The sequence below is a fragment of the Macrotis lagotis genome, chromosome 3 (genome assembly GCF_037893015.1).
Source record: "Macrotis lagotis isolate mMagLag1 chromosome 3, bilby.v1.9.chrom.fasta, whole genome shotgun sequence".
Classification (NCBI taxonomy): domain Eukaryota; kingdom Metazoa; phylum Chordata; class Mammalia; order Peramelemorphia; family Peramelidae; genus Macrotis; species Macrotis lagotis.
This window is the reverse complement of record NC_133660.1, coordinates 252,569,511-252,591,984: the sequence shown is the minus strand read 5'-3', so window position 1 is coordinate 252,591,984 and position 22,474 is coordinate 252,569,511. Positions and strand designations below refer to the sequence as shown.

The 22,474-nt window shown below is 36.0% G+C and overlaps 1 protein-coding gene across 2 annotated transcripts in view; it reads right to left on the bottom strand.

The window, feature by feature from the left end:
* METTL15 (methyltransferase 15, mitochondrial 12S rRNA N4-cytidine) overlaps window positions 1–22,474 on the bottom strand; it is a 215,740-nt gene that overhangs the window by 29,348 nt on the left and 163,918 nt on the right. For both annotated transcript variants that reach the window (XM_074230411.1, XM_074230412.1), the window contains exons 4-5: window positions 14,649–14,840; window positions 9,372–9,550 (exon numbers count right to left, since the gene is read on the bottom strand). In XM_074230411.1, coding sequence (XP_074086512.1) covers window positions 9,372–9,550; window positions 14,649–14,840 — 371 coding nt within the window. The remainder of the gene's footprint in view (window positions 1–9,371; window positions 9,551–14,648; window positions 14,841–22,474) is intronic.

Genomic DNA, 22,474 nt, shown 5'->3' with positions numbered 1-22,474 from the left:
TATACTAACTATTCTCTCACCATCTTTATCATATATTCCTGTGTATGATAAGGGGGGCAAAGCTGTTAATTTCCCTGGAATTCTAGCTAACCCATCTTGGATCTGTTTTCCCTGTATATATTCTGACGTCTCCCTGGAACTACCAGTACTGTATTTTCCAAAGATTTCATAATGTTGAAGCCTTTTGTATGCCTCAGGGAGAGGCAGTCCTGTTAAATTTGGACTGAGTTCACAATCTATTTTATTCAAGGAATTTCTCTGAAATCCTTCCTTTATAGTCATTCCACTATTAGGATGAGTAAGTTTTGCAATCAATAATAGACCTATAAATATGAGTATATATGGAATCCCTATATATATATGTTGAAGAAGGAAATGTTATTCCATCAGGCAGTATGACTGCCTTGAGTCTTCTTGCTGCGACTGTATCAAACAGCTTAGAGACCCTGGCTCCCAACAGTGTTGCAGGAGGCAGGTTGAAAATACAGATGGGTGAAGAGGGAAGGCAGGATATATGGCACACTGTGAAGATGGCCAGGGAGTTGGGGGGTGGTGGGGGGTTGCAATCAGGATAGAAACAATAAGTGTCCATCAAGCAGATGTGTAGGTCACAGTTCCTAAAATCTGATCAAAATCACTTTTCATAGCAGTTACCCAGGTCTTATGAATAGTTTACTTTCTATTCTCCTTTATCTTGATGCTGAATCCTCCTTATTTCTCTAGCCTATCTCCCTGTACAACCAGAGAGAAAGCAGTACCATTCACACAGCACCTACCACGCACCAGGAAACACCATCCACATAGTGCTTACCATGCACCAGGCCACATAGCACCTACCACATGCCAGGCAGTACCATCCACACAGTGGCTACCATGTACCAGGCACCACCATCCACGTAGTACTTACCATGTGCCAGGCCATGCAGCACCTACCACATGCCGGGCAGTACCATCCATGTAGCACCAATCATTAGCCGGACAGTACCATGCACACAGCACCTACCACATGCCAGCTAGTACCAGCCATGCACCGGGCAGTACCATGCAAACAATGCCTACCACACACCAGGTAATCTGCTGAGTGGTTTTACAAAGATTATCTCATTTGATCCTCACAACAACCCTGTGAGGTAGGGTCCCCTTTTTATTATGGGGAGACTAAGGAGAAGAGGTTTACTCCAGGCTCTACAGCCAGGAAGTATCTGAAGCTGGATGGGCACCACAGCCCCTCCTGACTCTCTCCCCCACGGCACCACCACCACTTGCCTCCTCCAAATAAGTCCATGCTCTTTCTTCCAAATTTCAAGGGCTGAAGCCAGAGGAAAGAATACTAACTTGAGAAATGGTTAGCATGGGGGAAGAGAATATTCTTTCTTTGCACTCCACAAAGTACATGGGTGACACATTCTAAAAAAGTGAAGGAAATAATTTAACTGATTGTCAGTAACTACTTTCAACTTAATTGCTTTTACATGAACTAAATTTTATCCTGAGAATATACAAATCTTTCACTGATTTATTCTTTAACAAACATTATATTTCAAACATGTATCTAGCACATGAGCTACAATAAACCTTACTTAAATTATTTTTCAGGTGCTAATCACACCATATATTTCAATTCAACAGTCTCAACCAACCTTGAACCAATTCCTCATACCTCACACAAGCTTTACAACCGTGTAATTTCAGTCTACTCTAATCAGAGCATCAGAGATTCTTAAAGGTTGAAAGGGACTACAACCTTTATCTGGTAATAACTGCACAAGGACAAGATGGAGAGATATAGTTGGAAAACAGACTCCAGTGCCAAAGACATGAGAAGGCCGGTGGGCTGTGAACACAGTAGGAGTGGAAACTATAAAGTGGCAACAGAAAGAACTAAAATAACTGTAAATTGCCTTAATGGAAATATATGGCCAAGAATGAAGAGGCTTATGATCCCAATCTATTCAGATGGAGTCCAACTATATTTGCCCAATTCTGGATACCACATTTCAAGCTGGATTTGTTTCTAAGGAAAGGGACTAGTAGAGTAAAGACATGAAACCAGGACACAGTAGCTGAAAGAATTAGTGATGATTGAAAATAGCCTGGAATTGAGAAGATTTGTGTGGGATGTGATGGCTCTTTAAATATTTGTCACATGAAAAAGTGACTGCTCCTGACAAAGGTGGAGGGCAGACTTCTTGATGTTCTGTCTCCCTTTATGTTAATAATCAGAGGGGATACTGAACAAAGTTATCAGTGATAAACCTGTCAAGAAGTCTGGTATAACTGTAAAATATGCATGGAAGACACCTTGTTGGAAGAGAGCCTGGAAGTGAGAATTCTGGTCTACCAATATGCTGATTACAAATTTTGATTTTCACCCCCCTCAAGATCCAGCTGGATCATGGTTTTGGATCAATACAATTTACTATAGTAAAGAAAGTAACATTTATACCTATGGATTTTAAGTCTCTCTCTCTTTTATTTTAGCATAAATGGATGCTGCATATTCTCAAAGCCTTTTCTCCATCTATTTAAATAATGTGACTTTTATTGTTTTTGTTATTAATATGGTCTATTATATCCATAGTTGAACTAATTTTACATTCCTAATAGGCTATTTCTAGCCACACTGCAATCCTTTTGACGTGTTGACATGGCCTTTTAAAAAACATAAAAAAATTTTTATATTGATATTAGGAATATTGCTTTATAATTTTTTCCTCTTTGTTTTCATCACTTTAAGTATCAAGATCATTATTTGGTAGTATCCTTTCTTTTTTCTAGTGTTTCAAAGAGTTTGTGTATGTGAATTATTTTTGAATCGACCTATAAAACCAACTAGTCTAATTTAATGGTTGTTCTCTTTTTGAATTTCATGAATGGCTTTTTCATTTTTTTTTGAAATTGGATTATTTAAATTCCCTATTTCTTATTCTATAATTCTATTCTAGTCATTTTATATTTCATAAGTATTTATCCTTTTCATTTAAATGGTCGATTTTGTTGACATGTGATAGTAAAAGGATAATTTTGGAGGGTAGCATGGTAGAATTCAGAGACCCTAAACTGAGTCAGCAAATCAGGGCTTAAATCTGAACTCTACCAACTAATACCTAGGTAATCTTGGGTAGGCCATTTCATATTTCTAACCCTCAGTTTCTTTATCTGTGGGGATTGGACAAGATGGTCAGTTCTAAAACTAGGCTCCAATAACCCTTTTTCCTTTTTGTTTGTTGGAATTCCCTCTTTAATTTTTTTTATACTAGCATCTTGGTTTTTCTTCCTTTAATCAGACTAGCTAATGACTTTTCTGTTTTTTTTAAACCACTTTCTTTTTTATTCTTCAGATTTTTTCTCTTTTAATTTTGTTCAACTTTGATTTATTACAGATTTTCTGCTTTTGTTTTTAGTTGAGGCATTAAAATTTGCTGTTTTTTCTACTTTATTTTAGTTTTATGATCAGTTCATTGACTATTTCTCTCATTTTTTGCTGATCAAAGTATTTAGGGTTCTACATTTTCCCCTCAGGAATGCTTTGGCTATATGCTAATATGCTGTAAATAGAGGGGCTTATTGAATCCCTTATAATATTTCTTTTCCTCCAACTTCTTTGCAATAGATGGTGAATCATAGGTTGCGTTTATCTTTCTGACAGTCCTTTTTGCAAGTGTTTACCATAAAGCACTATAATATAAGATGAATAACTAAGTCATAAACAAACCTTGTTGCTTTTGGATGAATAGAAACACAACTCTACCAATTCCATTATTTCTCTCATCAAAAAGAGAGCTAGTGAGCCATCCTTTCATTTAGCTGTAATTTGCTTTTTTATCTTCTGATTTCATTCTTAGTATAAATGCCAAGATTGATAGGATTCAGAACTAACTAGCTATCGCTTAGTAAAATCCAATAATACTGTAATGACTCCTTTCAAAGGTGTATATTCCAATACATGCACACCTTCTCATCCATGTCTTTTCATAAATCCTCTAAAGCAGATCTAGTCAATGTACAGAGATGTTCATCGGATTCTTTCAAAATTCTGTGGAACTTGTGAACTGTCCCACTAGTATAGATACTAAGAGCAAGCATTTTACTAGCTTCACAGTTTGAAAAGTGCTCTGCATGTGCTTTCTGGCATTCTTTAATATAATATTTCTGGTGAGGACATTGAGACCGAAAAAGATGGCACACTTTATTTGGTCACCCAGCCAACAAGATCTGAAAGCACAATTTTAACTTGAATCTTCCTGATTCCCAGTCTAGTCCATTAGGCTACCTTAAAAGTCACACTGGAAAAGAGGCATTTTCTAATCATTCCAATCCCTGATGATAGATGGATAGATAAAATCTATTATCTTTTATAACATGCCTAAGGCACATGTAAGCTAGTAGTAAGATGCTGCATCCTACATATACCAATTTTACATCTGTCTATTGTCTCTCTTAAATCACTTGTAATTTAGATTATTCTGAAATTGTGAGGTTATATGTCTTTCAAGAACTGATGAGTCATTTAGCTTTACTTTTATCCATTTCCAAGGTTGTTTTTTTTTTTAATTAACAATTTCTTTGAAGAGACCAGATGTTCCAAATTCATAGCAGGGAGAATGTTAGTATTTAAAGGGTAGATTTTATTTAAGATATCTTAAAAATTAATCTCTAATGTAAAAATTCTTGTAACACTAATATCAGAATTCCTTAAAAATCCTGTTGTCTTCAGAGATTTCAGCTCTATATAAATGACCAGAGCTAGATATTTGTTCTATTTTCATCTTCACCTGTATTTTAATGTTGTTTTCTCATATATTAGTACCTAAGGGTGACAACCAAACAAAGTCCTTCTACTATAATCATAGATGAGAACAGAATATAAAAGAAATTCTGGCAAATCTGCTTCATTTCACATCTATTTGTTGTCTTTCCACTTTTTTTTTTAGTTTTAGCAAGGCAAATGGGGTTAAATGACTTGCCCAAGGTCATAAAGCTAGGTAATTATTAAGTGTCTGAGGCTGGATTTGAACTCAGGTACTCCTCACTCCAGGGCTGGTGCTTTGTCCATTGTACCACCTAGATGCCCATCTTTCCACTTTAATTTACAACTGCTTTCATGATGATCCGATTTAGTTGGCTTCACACCAAACTCTTGGCAGGCTCATTTCCATCATCTGCTTTTCACTGTTTTGTGATATTCCCTGCTGCTTTGGGGTGCATATAAAGGCAAATCCTTCAATAGCTTTTAAGAAATTGCTATGATCTATCTTTTCAATTTAGCTGGTGTCGTCTAGCCATCTACTGATGAACTTGATATCTACTTGTTCATCACTGAAAAAAGATCATCTATTCAGAATGACAAGTTAAGTTAATTTGTGTGGATGGTCTAAAATTTATGTTATCCTTAATATCTTCACCTTTTCTGGAAATCTGACTACAATCATTGCAAAAAGCAGAAGTGGGGGGGTTATTCTTTATTTTTTATCTATTTTCTACATTTCTGGACAAAAATTCCACCTATTGACCAACCTCTTGTAATGAGCCTCTGGGAACTTAACCTTGAATAATAGACACAGAACTATATATTCTAAATATTCTATAACCAAAATTGAACTGACAGGTTTTCTAGCTGGGTAGAACCAGCTAGAATGTACACTTTGCTGGCCAGACTATGAAAACTGTGGTTAACCTCAATATCATTATGAGGTTCTAAGCAGAAATTTTAGAAAAGGTCTGAATCTGGAACTCAAAAATCATATTCAAGAAATGATACCAATTCAGGGTTTAAGATAATCACTGTTTCCCTGGATCCCCTAGAGTAAACTGAACTGCCTTCAACTCCCTAGTGTCCTGTACTCTGCTTTACCAGGCTAACAATGTTGCTACTATCTGCAGATCATGAAAAGAGAAGACAACCTCTCTTTCTTACAAGGGGCATCATCAGATGGTACAGACACATTGAGAAGGTAAGAGGCAGGATGAAGAGAGTCATGAAATCAGGAATACCTGAGTTCAAAATCTACCTCTCATATTTACTGGCAGGGCAGGTCACACAACAATCTTTAAAGCTGTAAGTTACAGAAGTGGGTGATTATCTGCTTAGTGGAAGGAGTTCATACAAATAGTGAAGTCATGGGTCTATCACATGTTGACCTAAAATCACATTAGCAAGGAGGAATTTGTATATACAAGAATTAAAGATCACTTTAAAAGTGGAGAGAGAATTAGAAAACGTGTAATTTTTAAGATTCTATAACATCAGTTGTGCTTGTTGTTAATCCATTCTTTTATTTATTCAATCAACACAGATTTATTCCCTGTATCTTATGTCATGAACTGTATGAGGCTCTGAAAATTAAAGAGAAACAAATTTCTGTGCACAAGAAGAGTATAACTGGGAAGAAGTGATAAGACAAGTAAATACAAAATCTATGCCAAGCGAATACCAGGTAGTTTAGGAAGGAAGGCATTTAAACCTGGGAGCATATGCCATAACCTTTAGAAAGAGCAGGACCCAAGCTGAGTCTCATGGAAGGCAAGGACTCCAAAGGCTGGAACTGAAGAGGAAGGCCACGAGGTGAAGTGCTTTTTATACAAAGTCACCCAAGTCATGTGAGACAAAAGGAGGTATGTGAACTCAGTCAGGTCTTCTAAAACCATATTCAGCCTCCTGTCCATTGCACTAGACTGCAACCCATTTTTCTTCATCAATTTTAATACAATAATACATGCCTTGAGTCTGTAAAATGACTCTTTAGAGGGGGTAGGAGCAGATATTACTTAAATGTTATGGCCATTCTCCCCCAGGCCCTTGGGTTCTCCCTGGGGGAGGCTGGGTTCACTTCTGTTTCTACACCCTTCACACTTAGCAGGACAAGCATATCAAATAATGCTTTCATGAAAAACACTTACAAATGAGCAGGACCTTCCAAGTATATGTTCTTTAGATTTTCTCATTCAGCAGAAGGTCTCATCTACAAATAGTGAAGTCACTAAAGTATGGGCTGATGCTTCAGCAGAGATACAGCCTCTTTTTATCTGGATTTTCTTCTTTTTTTAAATCTGGATTTTTCTTTAGGGGTCTGGAGGGTCCATTGAAATTATTATTATGATATACTTTGTAACATACTAGAGAAATATCAGTTGTGATTATTATTTCTGAGAGCAGGATTCTAACTGGGTTCATATAGAAATTCTTTTTTTTTAACATGTTGATGGATTCATTTTTTTTTTTGTACCTTCATATGACTGCTATACTTTGAGCATTTGATTCTATCATAGATGGAAAGAATATTCCTCACAAAGATCATAACCTGTTAACTTGGCAGGAGTCCTTGTAAAATTGCTGTGGCTGAAAAATTAATTACTTTTCAGCCAATCTGGTGATGAGGTTCTCAAAACATAACTGAGCTGGAGTTTCAGTGGGATTCATACAGTCCATCTTGAGGACCAGGCCCTTGGGAAGATTTTCCAGCTCACTGAGATCTTCAAGAGGCTGGCACAGTCCCTAAAAGTCCAAGCTCATCCCATACCACAAAAAGGCCTTCAGAGTAGGATGTTTAGTGAGGATGACTGAAAGATCTGGATTGTTCCCAAGTCACAAAAGTAGGACTTCAACAAAGATGATTCCCATGATATTGCTGTAAGATACAAAAAACTTGTCCATTATTTCTCTCTAGATAAATCACTTCGACGATCTACATGTTAGGCAGAGAGTAAATTACTTCTCAAGGACAAGTTAACAGTTGAGCTTAGAATTCCTGAGTTTCTGTTTTCAAGCCTAGTCCTTAATTAAATATATAACCTTGAAAAAGTCAGTCTCTCTGAGTCTGTTTCTTTAGACAAGAAGGGAATGAAGTACATAATCTCTAAGGTACCTTACAATTCTAACATTTTATATTTTTATCATGTAAAACTTTTATTCCTCATTGGCTATATTCGAAGTAGAGTACTCAGCCCTGGGGACAGACACATAGATGAAATAAAGCTCTAGCCTCATGTGATTATGTTTTTCCCATGGGGTAAATGCTTGACTTTTGGTTATTTCACTTTCTGAGATGGAAGACAGAAGAATACCCAGCTTGCTGAATACCAGAAAGGACCTGAGTAGGACAGGGTCAGTGGGAATGAGTGGGAAGAGAGAAAGCTCCTTGAAATTGAGTTTGACTTAATGCAGTCACATCTAAGGCACTACTTCTACTTAGGAAAGATACCAGGGAATAGAGTCCACAAGACTTACTGGTCTAAAAATAATCTCCACATTAAGGAACATGAGGTAGAGAGCTTAAAGAAATTGAAGTTGGAGTAAATGATTTTTATTGTGTAAGCCACAATCATCATAGGTGGAACATGATCTTATTAAATTATGACAAACAAATGAAATTATCTCTACCTTTTAATGATGTGATTTAATGAAATTAAAATTAAGTTGAGTTCCCTAAATGATGAGTAATTCTAAGGTAGAGGCAGCCAATCTCCAGTTCCATTTATAAAGAACTCAAATACACCTCCTTAAGTTTTCTAGTTCTTTTGGGAACTGAAGATACAACAATGAACAGAAACTAGAATAAAATTTCATTAGTTTTTTTTTTTGACTCCTACTAATGGCAACTACAAGTTGTGTGTTTCAGAGTTCCAACCCAAACTCTCCATTCTCCATTAGCATTTAACTACAGCAGAGGTATTTTTTGCCTTGGAAAACTTTTATCCTGGGACAAAGCTGTGAAACTACTTTGGCTTCAAAAAGGGAGCCTATAATAAAGCGTCTCCTAGCTAGATTTTGGTTCAGGAGGTTTAAGATGGGGAACAGCAAAAGAGATGAAATGTTTCAATAAAGCCCTCAGGCTGCCTTAGTTAGCATTCACAAAGTGAAATAACCTATACATCACATACCCTTTGTTAGCTGGTCGTTTAGAATAGAGGTGTGAGTCACTAGATTTTATTTTAGGAACTGGGCAATGTGATGTTACTTTCTTCAAAATATTAAAATGCAGAAATTGAAAAACTAAGGCAGGCTATGTCATATCTGATACTGGATGCTTATCAGCTTCATGAAGGGATCAAGAATTCCCTCTGCTCTTGTCACTCCCTGTTCCCCACCTTGGTAGGCACCAATGATAAATCACTTCATGTAAAATGGGTGCTTACAAAACAAAAATAAAACTGACATCAGAGAGGGAGAAGTAGAATTAGATCCTGTATGATCTCAAGAACAAATAGATCCCTCTGGGACTTTGGGGATTAATATATATATATATATATATATATATATATATATATATATATATATATATATGTGTATATATGCATATATATATACACACATATATATATATATATTTTTCCCTCCCTTCTCAGACACTGTTTGGAATTAATGGGGATACCTGAAACGATGCTGGCAAGCTGTTGGGTTCTGGTGATAGGGTAGATGCTGCGTGCCTGAACAATTGCTGAAGCGATTTTCTTGGCATACTTCTCTTCCCCGTATGTTCTCAGGATCAACGCGAGTGCCTGTTGATCTAAGGCATTCACAACATCAGCAGCGGTGGGCATGTCAGGGTACCTATGCACAACAAGAGCCAATTAGTTCACTGACGTCAACCTTCATTGACAAGAGGTAAAGCTTCAAGGCTTGGAGACATACAGCCTTTGTTTTAAAATAAGAAAAAAAGAATTTTATATAAATGGGAGAGATATTCCCTTTATCATCCTTCATCATCATATCAAATTGTCCTATTTACAATATTAACAAGAAAATAAAAAAAATAAAAAGAGGACTGCCTTTGCTCCTTCCTGGGGGGGGGGGGAATACAAATTCTGAAGGTGACTGAAAAAAAGATACAATTGGTCAGTTTCTGACATGTGAGCTTATTGAAAAACCACAATGACAATGATATCCTTTATCACCAAATAATATTAGGAACTACAAGTAGCTACACCAAATTGAAACGCTAAAACAATCAATAAGTATTTATGAAGCACCTATCATATATGTTCTGGGTACTGGGCTAGTCATTGAAAATAGAAGACAGGGGTGGCTAGATGGCGTAGTGGATAAAGCACCAGCCTTGGAGTCAGGAGTACCTGGGTTCAAATCCAGTCTCAGACACTTAATTACCTAGCTGTGTGGCCTTGGGCAAGCCACTTAACCCCATTTGCCTTACAAAAACCTAAAAAAAAAAATAGAAGACAAAAAACAAAACCCAATCTCTTTCCTCAAGGAACTTGCATTTTATTTAAGGAAACTATAAATATTAAGCATATATTCATATACAAATATACACATGTATATATATATATATATATATACATACATATACGTATACACATATATGTACAGAGAAAAGAGCTACAAAACAAATGATAAAGATTTATTCCACTAACAAAACCAAAATGCAATCAACCAAACAGTTCTCAGCATGGATGGGGGTTTAAAATGTTGAAGAAAAAAAAGAATATCAACATTTTAGGATATCTTAATAGGCTATAGAAATGGGTCATAAGGGTGACAAAAACCTGACTCAGTTTCTTGTTGGGATGGATTAGCTAAGTTGGCACTTATTACATACTAATGATGTATCAGATACTGTCCTAAGAACAGTATCTAAAAAAATTAAATAATCCCTGCCTCAAAGAGCTGATATTATCCTTGAGGGGGAAGCAACAAATACACAGAAAAGAAAATAGAAAATATTTATAAAGTAAGCGTAAGCTAATTATAGATGTAGCTGTGGTAATGAAGGTAAGTATGAATAACTAGGGAAGATAATAGCCAACATTTATTACTTTAAAATTAGGAGAGCACTTCATACACGTTGTCTCATGGCACTTCACAGTAACTAAAAAGAAAGCTGCTGTTATTATCCCTACTTTAAAGAAAGGGTAACTGAGGTTTAGAATGGTTCAGCTCTTTCCCCAGGGTCATACAACTAGTAAGAACCTGAGGTGGGAGTCAATTCAGAGGTCTGTCTACCTGACTTGAACCTGCAAGGCATGCTTGGGCTGATGAGGTAGAGCATTCTAGCCATGGGAGATGGTCTAGGTAATGGCACAAAGTGGGAAATGAAATACTATATATGGAAAAGAAGGTAGGCTAGTTTGGAACACAGTAGACATGATAGGGAGTAATGTGAAAGCAAGTTGGAAAGATAACAGCTGGATTACAGAGGATTTTAAGTGCCAAAAAAGGATTCTGTGTTTTGTACAAAAGACAGTAGGGAGTTGCTAAAACTTAATGCATAGTGGAATGACATAGGCAGACCTCTGTTGCAGGAATATTGATATATCAATTGTCGGGGAAGAGGGGGATGGATTTGACTGGGGAAGGTAAGGGCTGGGGAAGAAGGCCATTAGAACAGTCCTATGACAGCCTAAATTTGTGTCATGAATAGCAAGAAATGTGGTAGAAGGTGATAGAATTGATACAAGTTGTTAATTGACTTGATATGGCAGATGAAAAGTTGAAGATTACTTCAGGATTAAAAACCTGTGTCTACCAGAAGGAGAGTGGCAGAAATAGGAAATTAAGAAAAGGAATGGGTCTAGTGGGAAAGGTAATGGCATCTATTTTGGCCATACTGAATTTGAAATTCCTATGGAATTCAAATGGAAATGGAAATATCCAGGAGCAGTTAGTAAGATTGGGATCGAGATGATGACTAGATTGCAGATCATAACTGAACCCTATGAAAGCTGATGAACTCAAAAAGAGTAAGAAAAGAAGAAGGTTCTGGACAGAGTCCACCCATAAGGTATAAGACATGAACAATGGTCCAGTGAAGGAAACTGATTAAGTATGGCAACCAGATAGGCTGGCAAATTATCCATGTAGCTTAATAAAGAATAATGTCATAAAAAACCAGGAAAGAGAGCATATCCAAAAATTATGGTTTGTTGCTAATATTGTAGAATGTTGTAGCATTTTCAAGAGTGAAGGGTTCAAACAAAGAATGTATTTAACAATTAAGAGATAGAATCTTGCAGAAAGTAATTTCAGTTGAGGGGTGGAGTCAGAAGCCATGCTGCAAGGGGATAAGTGAATGAGATTTGGGGGAATGGAAGGAACCTATGCAGATAGCTTCTTCTAGAAGTTTGCCTATTGTTTACTATGTAGATCAAAGTAGGACTCCTTTACAGATTTACTTACACAGCTTATCTGTGTGATCTTTTTTTCTTCTTAGAACTTTTCTTTCTAATGATCTGAAATCTTATTTATACATGCTCTTAACCTTGCCTCTTCAAAGAATCAATGGAGCCCACCATATTCCTTTATTTTTACATTACTCTTTTATCTGAGTTGATACTCATTAAAGATAATTAGGATTTAAATTTGATTATATTGTATGTTAAAAGGTTTGAAGCCTCTTTTTGCATAACAACTGAAAAGCAAAAACTTACTGGCCATCATTTTGTTATTACTACTTAACAACCTTAATTTCCAAACACGAAAATATGTTGATTCTTTTTCATTAGTCACTCAGAGGATTGTTCTTCAGAAGAATCTTTTAAAAAGTTCTTACATTGCCTGTCACATTCTTTATATTTCCAGTCATCTATTACTAAGTTCCTATTGGACATTGAAACACTGGATGTTTCAAAGAAATCTTAAACTCAACACATTCTAATGGGAACTCACTATTTTTCTCCAACAACTCATCCATCTTTCAATTTCCTTATTTATGCTGAGGATACCAATATCCTCCTAGGCATTAAGTTCACAACTATGAATCACTGAATGCTACTTCTTACAGACCTGAAGAACACTCAAAAGCTATAGAATGAAAATAATGACAAAAATGACTTAATTACCCCACTGTGAGAAAATTACTTACAATATTCAAAAATAAACTTCACTAATATGACATGACTCTTAACCTGCTGGTTTCTTCCCAATATCTTTTGGTATTTATCTTCCATGTCCTGCTGCCTGAATTGGACACCCTCCCCATTCTGCTCTGGGATATCTTCTCCCCTCCCTTTATACTCTTCTCAATGATCCCATAAGCTATGACTTCCAAAGTTCCATACTAAGCTCTAGTCTCACTTCTCCTGGACACATTCACTGAGATGTCTCATAAGCATGTCCTTTTCAATATGTTCAGAGCATAATTGATCTTCCTAATCAAACTTTTCTCTCCTCATCTCCTCATTGTCAAGGAAGCCACTCTCCTTTTTGTCTCTGGGCTTCATAACTTTTGCAGTTATCCATGTCTTTTCCCTCTCCCTCAGCTTCTGTACATGAATTTGTCCAGTCTTGCTGATTCTCCCCACACACCTCTCCCCTCAGTTCTCCACTCCCTCATTACCTCTTGCCTAGACTACTGTCATCCTGCAATAATGAACAGTCCCTGCATTGATCAGGGTTTACACAGCCTTCAAAGTTTTGTACAGCCCTCTTGCTACTCCATGAATTGTTGTCCTGCTTCTGCTCTCCTCATTCCCTGCAGGCCTCTCGGGGTAGCCAAGCTTTCCTTTTTCCAACTCTCCACCCAGATGATAAGAAGAGCTCCCAATGGAACAGGTCTGATTGGCAAACCTGGAAAGCGCCCTGTCACTTGACTGGCTTTGGGCCTCAGGCTGAAGCCACTTCCAACTCTAGATCCCTAATCCTAAGAGCCATATGACTTCCCTACACAAGAAATTTTAGTGTCTCCCTACATTACCTTGAGGATAAAAACAGGTAGCTAGCTGGGGCAGCACTTCTAGGTATGTGACCCTTGAGAAGTCACTTCCTTCTGTTCTGCCACTACAGTGAATGGTCCATGGGATCACAAAGAACCAGGCACAATTGATTGCCTGAATAACACCATCCGGTGTGATGGGCAGAGGGTGAAATCTGGAGTCAGAAAGACTTGCCTTCAAATACTGCCTCACATACTCACTGGGAGATTAGCAAATCACTTAATTTCTGATGGCCTCAGTTTCCTAAACTGTAAAATAAGGATAATCAGAGTATCTACTCACAGGGCTGTGGTGCAATGCCTGGTCCAGTGTGGGTAGCCAAGAAGAGCTTATTGCCTCCCCTTTCTGGGCTTGGCTTTCTGCTGCCCCCAGCCCTGGAGGGGTGCCTCAAGAATTCTGATCATCCTTGAGGAAGAGCTGGTGTTAGTTCAGTTCTTGTGGTAAACTATGGAAAACCTTTCCTCTTCTCTCCAGGGCCTTAGAGCTTAAACTGGCTTCCCCCTGTTAGTTCCTTGAGCGTTACATTGAAAACAAAGACTAACATTTAATTGATTTCAACAGGATCAATTTCATCATAGAAACTCCATTGGAAATATAAAACTAGAGATTTTTATGCATCTAAAACTTCATTTTAGCTAATGTAGAGATAAAGATTTTAGCAGTAAAGTCAATCCATTCCTAGGTAAGTGACAGTAGTAAAATTTTTTTTTCTTTTATTTAAAAATTTCAGAACATTCATTTTGAAGATGAACACTTAAAATATAAAGACCAAAAACCAAAATACTAAGACACACAGAAGTCTCTAGCAGGCAAAAAAAAAAAAAAAAAAAACAAACCAAAACCAAAACTGATTTATTATGTGTATGTTGTTTTAGGTTTGGTTGTGTGATGGGAATTCTGCAATCTTAAAAGGAAATTAAATTCTGAGTGTTGTTGAGAAATTGATTTCTTGTTGTGAGAAGTGTTTTATCAATACTCACCTGCCACCATCCATCCTCATGTCCAAGGGGCCATCCTTTCGAAGGGAAAAACCTCTTTCAGGAGTATCAAGTTGCATGGAGGAACACCCAAGATCTAGAAGAACTCCATCAACAGTCCCAGGCTGTACTCCAGCTTTCATTAACATGGTTTCAGCTTGGCTAAACTGACCTAGCAAAGCTCGAATCTGTTTTCTGGAAACAAATCATATACATAAATAGTTCTGTTAATATTAAAGCATTTCCTTTCTTGTGCCATTAATGGACAGAAACTCATTTTAACATATCAAAGAATCATAGGAAGGGCCTGTGGATCAATGAATCAATACTTATAAGGTAATACTATCCAGTAAATATCAACATACTGTACCAAATGATAAAATATAACAAGGAGAACAAAATCTAAACATAGTAGTAGAAAATTTCAAATCTGTAAAAACTTATCTTAATCTCTTTGCATGAAAACATAACATTTGAATGTTTCTTTATAATAGTGGGGGGGGGGAAGCCGTACAGAATCTTTGATTGGTAAAGAAAAGAAAAAAGTCAGATATATCTTTAGTATCTCCCCACTTAGCCACATTTTAAAGGTTAAGTATATGGAGTATTCTCTTGAAGCATGACAAAGCACCAATAAAACAGAATGATAAGTTACATTTAGGTTGGAAAGAATATGTGCACTACCTTAGTAAAATTTAATAAAAAAGGGTCACTGTGACTTTTTTGTTTCTTCCATGACAAAAAACAAAATCTATATTTCATCAAAAGTAACCCCATCAGGACTAATCATTAGTCAGAAGACTAAAGAAAAGCTATTATGTTTATTATTTGTACTATTTTCCTTCTTTTTTTTCTTTCCCTCTAAATAACTAAAATAAACCTCTACATTCCTGCTGATAGAACTTTATCTGAGAGTTGAATTACATTATGTCTATCAACTTAAATGAATAATTAAATAAAATTTAGTTTTAATAGACATTTCAACTGGAAGTCTTAATATGCATTAAAATTATATATTGTGTTTTTATGTACACTTTTACCAAAAATCTATTTCACACACACACACACAGAACTACTTCAGAAACTTCAAAAGTTTAAAATATCAAGTAAGCAAAACAACAAGGTTCAAAATATTATACTTCAATTGGCACACATCCTTTCTCAAGATATCTTAAAGCATGGGTACTACCAATGTAAAATTTTTGTAGAAGGAGATCATAATATCAACAGAACAAGAGTAGAAAGAGGCAAATTGGAGAGCCACTAAAGTCCCAAGAAAGAAGTACAAAAGAGAATTGTCTAAGTAAACAATTAAGAGTGAAGCTAAAGAGAAAGATAAGATGTAATGTAAGAAGAAGAAAGTGGTGGTAGAAGTAAGGATGAGCAGACAGTAAGAATGGGTTGAGCCAGTCACTGGTCCTTTCTAAGTCCTCTCCTTCTCCTCTACTCCCAGGTCATGAAATTAGCAGTAATGTTATGAAACAGAAAGTCTACCCTGAATAGGGAGGGTGATGATCACATAAATTGTGAGTATGACCATGAAGGGAGAAGGATGCTACACAAGTATTAAAACATGAAAAAGATTGAGAATGATTGATTTACTAAGACCCTGTTACCCAAGCATTCATTTAAAAATTATACTTGGAATGATCTTGTAATTAATATTCAAGTTTTATTTTATAGAGTTTAACTTATTTTATAAATCTACCAGCTCTTGATATTTAACTTTATTAAATGTAAGAAAACAGGTTAAACTAAAAGAACTTAAGTGAAGACAATTTAACAACTAATAATAACTACAGAAATCACATTTTTGGAATGGCATGAAGGAAAGCAATGTTTTATAATGCAAGGCTAAAAGATGAAACAAAGTTTTTACATCTTACTCCTAAAGTCAGGCTTAGACCAAACATCCAATGCTCCTCCAATACCCTATATTCACAATGAAGAGCAAATCTACTCACTCACTATGATAAATCACATGTGTCTTAAAACATTTTCTGTTTTAATAACTTTCTTATTTTCACACAACAATGATTTCACAATTCTCCCAATACCTGTCCTTTTAGAACACCTCTCCATCAGCCCTCTCCTTCCTTATAACAAATACTTAACACTAGTTGTCTACATTTATAAAATCTCATATCCTTAATTCCTTAATTCTTAACTGAGAAGAAGAATATTTTGTTAGTATTCTCCAGATCAAAGAGGTTGCTCCAGTTTATTAAGATTTGGTGTTGTTTTTATTTACATTACTGCAGGAGTAAGGCCTGTTGTTTTCCTGATTCTGTAGTTCACTCTATATTAATTTAGATTTCATGCAAGTCTTCCTATGTTTCTCTTTATTCCTTATATTGTTAGAACACAATAGTATTTCATGCCACTTCCAAATCACAATTTCATCCTTTCCTAATCAATAGATACATTCTTTGCTTATAGATGTTGCTTATATTAGCATAAATTTTAGAAAATTTCTGAGACTTTGTGTGTGTAGTGCAGCGGAAAGACTTTGGAGTTTCAAATCCTGCCTTGATGGAGTGCTGGAAGTGGAATCAGGATGGCCTGAGCTTGAATCCTGTTTCTGTCAGTAGTGTGCATCTCTGGACATATCACCTAATCACCTTCAGTCTCAGTTTCCTCATTTGTAAAATATTTTAAGTTCCTTGACCACAATCAAACTTTTAGGTTCATTAATCCTTCCCAAGGATAGAAATAATGCTTTCCCCTACCCTACCTCATTGTCTTTTTTCATTTATTTTGAAAGTAAGGTGTTACATTGATTTTTAAGAGTTTAGAAGGGATTAATTAATGGAATTACACATATTTGTACATTAAATCTGATAGATTATTCCAGCTGCATGTATTATGTTCTTTAAAGTCACATTTATTTTCTTTTGAAAAATGAAAGTCTTCAAATTGGGGGGGAAATTAGAATTACAGGCTAAAATAACAAAATGTCACTTTCTAATACTTATAAATAATTGTTTATAATAATTCATAAACATGATGATAATCTCATACATTTTCAGAAGCCTTATTAGAGGAAGAAGAAGAAGGGGGAGTTGCAGGGTGGCTAGGTGGTGTATTGCCTTACAAAAACCTTAAAAAAAAAAAGAAGGGGGAGTTGCTTTAAGAATAGTTTTTTTGAATGACATCAAGCATGGAGATTTTCTTTTTATGGCAGAGATAATCCAATCCAAAAACTGCTGGTATGCTTTCCTTTGATACTATGTCAAATATCAAAGAATCCTGGAACTTAGAACTAGAAGGAACTGAAAAACTATCCCGATTCATTTCCCTCATTTTATAGACAGAAAACAAGGCCCAGGGAGGGGATAAGTACTGAGCCACAGTGGTCAGTATAGGAGGATTCCTGTCCAGACCCTCTGATTCTAAATCCAGGGCTCTTTCCATTCCTTTTGCCCTAGGGAGCTCTTTCAGAATGCCTTACACTTAAACTCATTACCAAGGATTGGATACTCTCTTTCTGGTTCTTTCCTTTACCCTTTGATAAATAAATATTTATTAATGACCTATTATGTATAATCAACTGTGCTAGGGACCCTATATTATTGTATCTCCCACAAGAAGCTTAAAATCTAATAGGGATGATAAACCCCTGAACAGAGGTAAGGATAATATGATGTCAACTATTTTAAGTTCATAAGAAAAAAATATAAAGTGCTAAGAGATCACACAGAGGAGAAATCATTCTTAGTTGGAGGGATCAGGGAAGATATTTCATGTATGTAATCATACAAAAGCTAGTCTTTCAAGATGGGAGGTGGGCAGGAAGGGAGTGCAATCTAGGAAGAGGGAATGACAAAATCCCAGTTATGGAAATGGGACAAGAGAGGAGTTTGGAGGATGGTGATAAGGTCAGTGTACATCACATCCTGCAGGGACCAAGAGAGGGGATCTGGTGGGAGAGAAAGCTGTATCTTAAATGACTGCTTCATTAGTTACCACTTTAATCAGCAGCCACAACACGTTTTATGGTACTTTACTCAAATCTTGTAAGAGAACATTTTTCTATAAAAACCTCTTCCATTTCTCTTTTCACACCATACCTCTGCCACAATGCTAACTCTCTAAGATCTCCACAGGACAGCCCAGAATCTAAAACATTCCTTGTGATTAAAAAGAAATGTACATATTTGGTAAATTTTTGTAAATTTGGGACACAAAAGGCAAAGATTTAATTATAGAAATGATTGCCTTAAAACTATTTCATGTACGCAAGTAGGGTATAAATATTAAATGAGTGATGATACATTCCTGATTGTCAGATGAGAGAGAGAGGAGACTGTATTTTCTTTAAGTAAAACTTAGCTTGATGTATCTGTTGTATGGTGTTAGGATCAACTTGTTTTCTCCATATTTTTCCTAGGTTCCACAGAGTAACTATTTAAGAATGAAACCTATGTTTAATAACTATTTTCTTGCAGAGAAGCACTGAGAATTAACAGAATACACAGAGAGACACAGATCTCTTGGAAGTTGTGTTAATTCTTCCGCTTCTCAAAAGCCTCAGGGCAACAGGAATACCTTTATAGGGGGAATGAATGTGGAGCAAGAAGAATCAGGATTTCATTCTCTCCTTGGAGATGAGTAGAGTGAGTGGGGATTTTAGCAGTTGGATTAGAAAAATTACCGTGAGGAAAAAAGTAAATTAAGGAAATGTTAGATGATAGGGACTTTACAATGCATTTAATCTAACCCATTAATTTTACAAAATATATGTTTTTACACATGAGGAAACAGACCCAGAGATACTGATCCTCAATGGTAGAGTCAGGAGAATCTGAGTCTAAAGCTTTCCATTATTCCCTGTGGATGCTCTATACTGAAATTTCTATTAATGCAATCCTGGAAGCAATAGTCAATAATAAGTATTAATATCAAGTATTGATAGATTTATTGTAGATGTAAATAATGCATGACATTATGTAGATAATATAAAGCCCTATGATTGAGAGAGTCCTAAAACAGATCTATAAATTCTCAGAATATGATTTGTCCATCCAAACAGGAAAAAACTTAATGAATTCAGAATGTTTATTTCTCATATTTCAATGTGAATTTGGATGGATGCTATAGAGCAGAAGTTCTTAATCTTTCTGTGTGTCATGGAGCCCTTTGGTAATCTGGTGACATCTATGAGCATCTTATCAGGAAAAAAGTTCTTAATTTGAGGAAATGCTAAATTTCAGCTAAAGGTTAGTGAAAATAAAAATGTAATTTTTCCCATCTAAATTTATTTTCACGCTTGTCTGAGATTATGAATATCTGTAGACAGTAATGATAGCAAATGATCTGGACCCAAAACTGAAAAGGTGGAGAGCTTTGAGGACATTGCTAAACCCTTTTAACTGACTTAAAGCTTGCTATACAGCAAAAGTCAGTTATTTCATTTTAACATTTTTATCAGTGCTTCCATTTGGCAGCAATATGTAGAACTCTACTACCTCTTAAGATCTAAAGAGATGAGTATCACACAGAGAGCAATGGAAAGGGAGATATAATGGGTATGAACAGGCTACAATATAATCAATGTGGAATTGTAAAGAGCAGCAGTAAAATGTGTCAGCAAGGAATTGTATGACAGAAGGAAAAGATGGGCAGCTCACATGGTAAACAACTACAAGACAGTGGAGAGAAGCCAGGAACTCCCTGAGCTCCTCCCAGATCCCCTCAAAAATAACATTAATCAAACCTCTAAAAAGACAGAGCAGACAATTTCCAAGCTTCAGATCCTTGGAGGGTCAGTCTCATTTGGGTGAAGGGTGAGAGTAGCCCAGCATGGGCAGGTATGGCAGAGGCCAGCCCAGGTCAGCAACTGTGGCCCTGAGATTCCAGTTCTGCGGGCCAGTGGCACAGCAAGCCAGAAGAGAGGCCTCTAGGTCCATTGTAGAAAACAAATTGCAGCCAATGTACCTAAACCAGGCAACTCCAGCACAGGGGGGAAGCTGCTAGCATCTGAGGGCTCAGTGTGCGGGGTTCTGACCTCCAGCCCAAGATGCTTGTGACAGTGCTCCAGGAGCAGTGCTCAGCTTTAAAAATCTCAAACTAAGCTAAAAAAAAGAATAAGAAACAGAACAAAGCCCTAACAAAAGAAAGCTACTATGGCAATAAGGAAGATCAAAACACCATCTCATAAGAGGACATTAGAAAAAGGCTTTATATAAGCCCTAGAAGGGAATATGAATTGGTCCCAAAAAGTCCTCTTGGAAGAGCTCAAAAAATTTAAAAATCAAGTAGAAACATTGGAAAAAGAAATGAGAAGTGGGCAAAGGAGAATCAATAGCTTGGAAAAGGAAGCACAAGAAATGAATGAAGAAAATAACTCCTTCAAGAACACAACTGGCCAAATGGACAAAGAAAACAACTCTTTAAAAAAATAGAATTGGGCAAGTGAACAAAGAAAACACCTTCAAAATACAATTAACCCAAATGGAAAAAGAAAACAATTCCTTTAAAAACAGAAAGAAAACTATAGACCAATTTCCACACTGAATATTGATGCAAAAAATTTTAAATATTAGCAGAGAGATTACAGCAATTTACCACCAGAATAATACACTACAATTAGGTAGGATTTAAATCAGAAATGCAGGGTTAATTAAATATTAGGAAAACAATCAGCTTAATTGACCATATCGATAATAAAACTATCATAAATTTGATTATCTCAATAGATGCTGAGAAAAGCTTCTTTATTTTTTTAGTGTGCTTCAGTCTGTATTCAGATGGGATGGATAGCATTTTTTTTTAAATCATAAGTCCATCAGAGAAATTGCTTCCTATCATCCAATTCCTTGATGACACATTTTACTGCTGCTCTTCACAATTCCATGTTGATTATATGTTGTGTTGTGTCTACCTTTTCATTGCTCTCTGTGTGATACTCATCTTTAGATCTTAGGAGGTAGTAGAGTTCCATATACAAGTTGCTATTGCTAACTGTATTTCCCTTTATCCTGTTTCTCCTACCTCTTTCATCTTGTCCCTCCTCAAAAATGTACTATATTTGACTACCCTCTCCCATGATCTTCCCTCTCTTCTGTCCTCTACACATCCTTTCTCCTCTCCCTATCCCCTTCCTTTCCTTTTTTCCTCTGAGCTAATATAGATTTTTATACCCTATTGAGTGTGTATGTTTTCCTCTCAGTCACTTCCGATGAGAGTAAAGGGTCACTCACTTCTCCTTACCTTCTTCTCTTCCACTCCATTTCAAAAGCTTTAAAAAAGCTTTTGACAAAATACAGTAACTATTCCTATCAAAAACACTAGAAAACATTGGAATAAATGGAATTTTCCTTAAAATCATAAGTAGTATCTAACTTCTAAGCAAGCATTATCTATAACAGGGATAAAATAAAGTATTACCAATAAGATCAGGAGAGAAATAAGAATGTCCATAATCACCACAATTATTCAGTACTGTATTATAAATGTTAGCTTTAGCAATAAGAAAAAGAAACTTAAGGAATTAGAATAGACAATGTGGAAATAAAACTTTCACTCTTTGCAGATGACATGATGTAAAGAATCCTAGAAAAATCAACTAGAAAAATACTTGAAACAATTGACAACTTTAGCAAAGTTGTAGAATATAAAATAAACCCACATAAATCATTAGTAATTTTACATGTTACTAACAAAGCCTAGCAGCAGCAAGAGAGAGAAAGAGAAATTCCTTTTAAAGGAACTATAGACAATATAAAATACTTGGGAGTCTACCAGATAAGACAAACCCTAAATCTATAAGAATAACAAAATAACTGGAAAAATGTCAATTACTCATGAGTGGATTGAGCTAATATTTT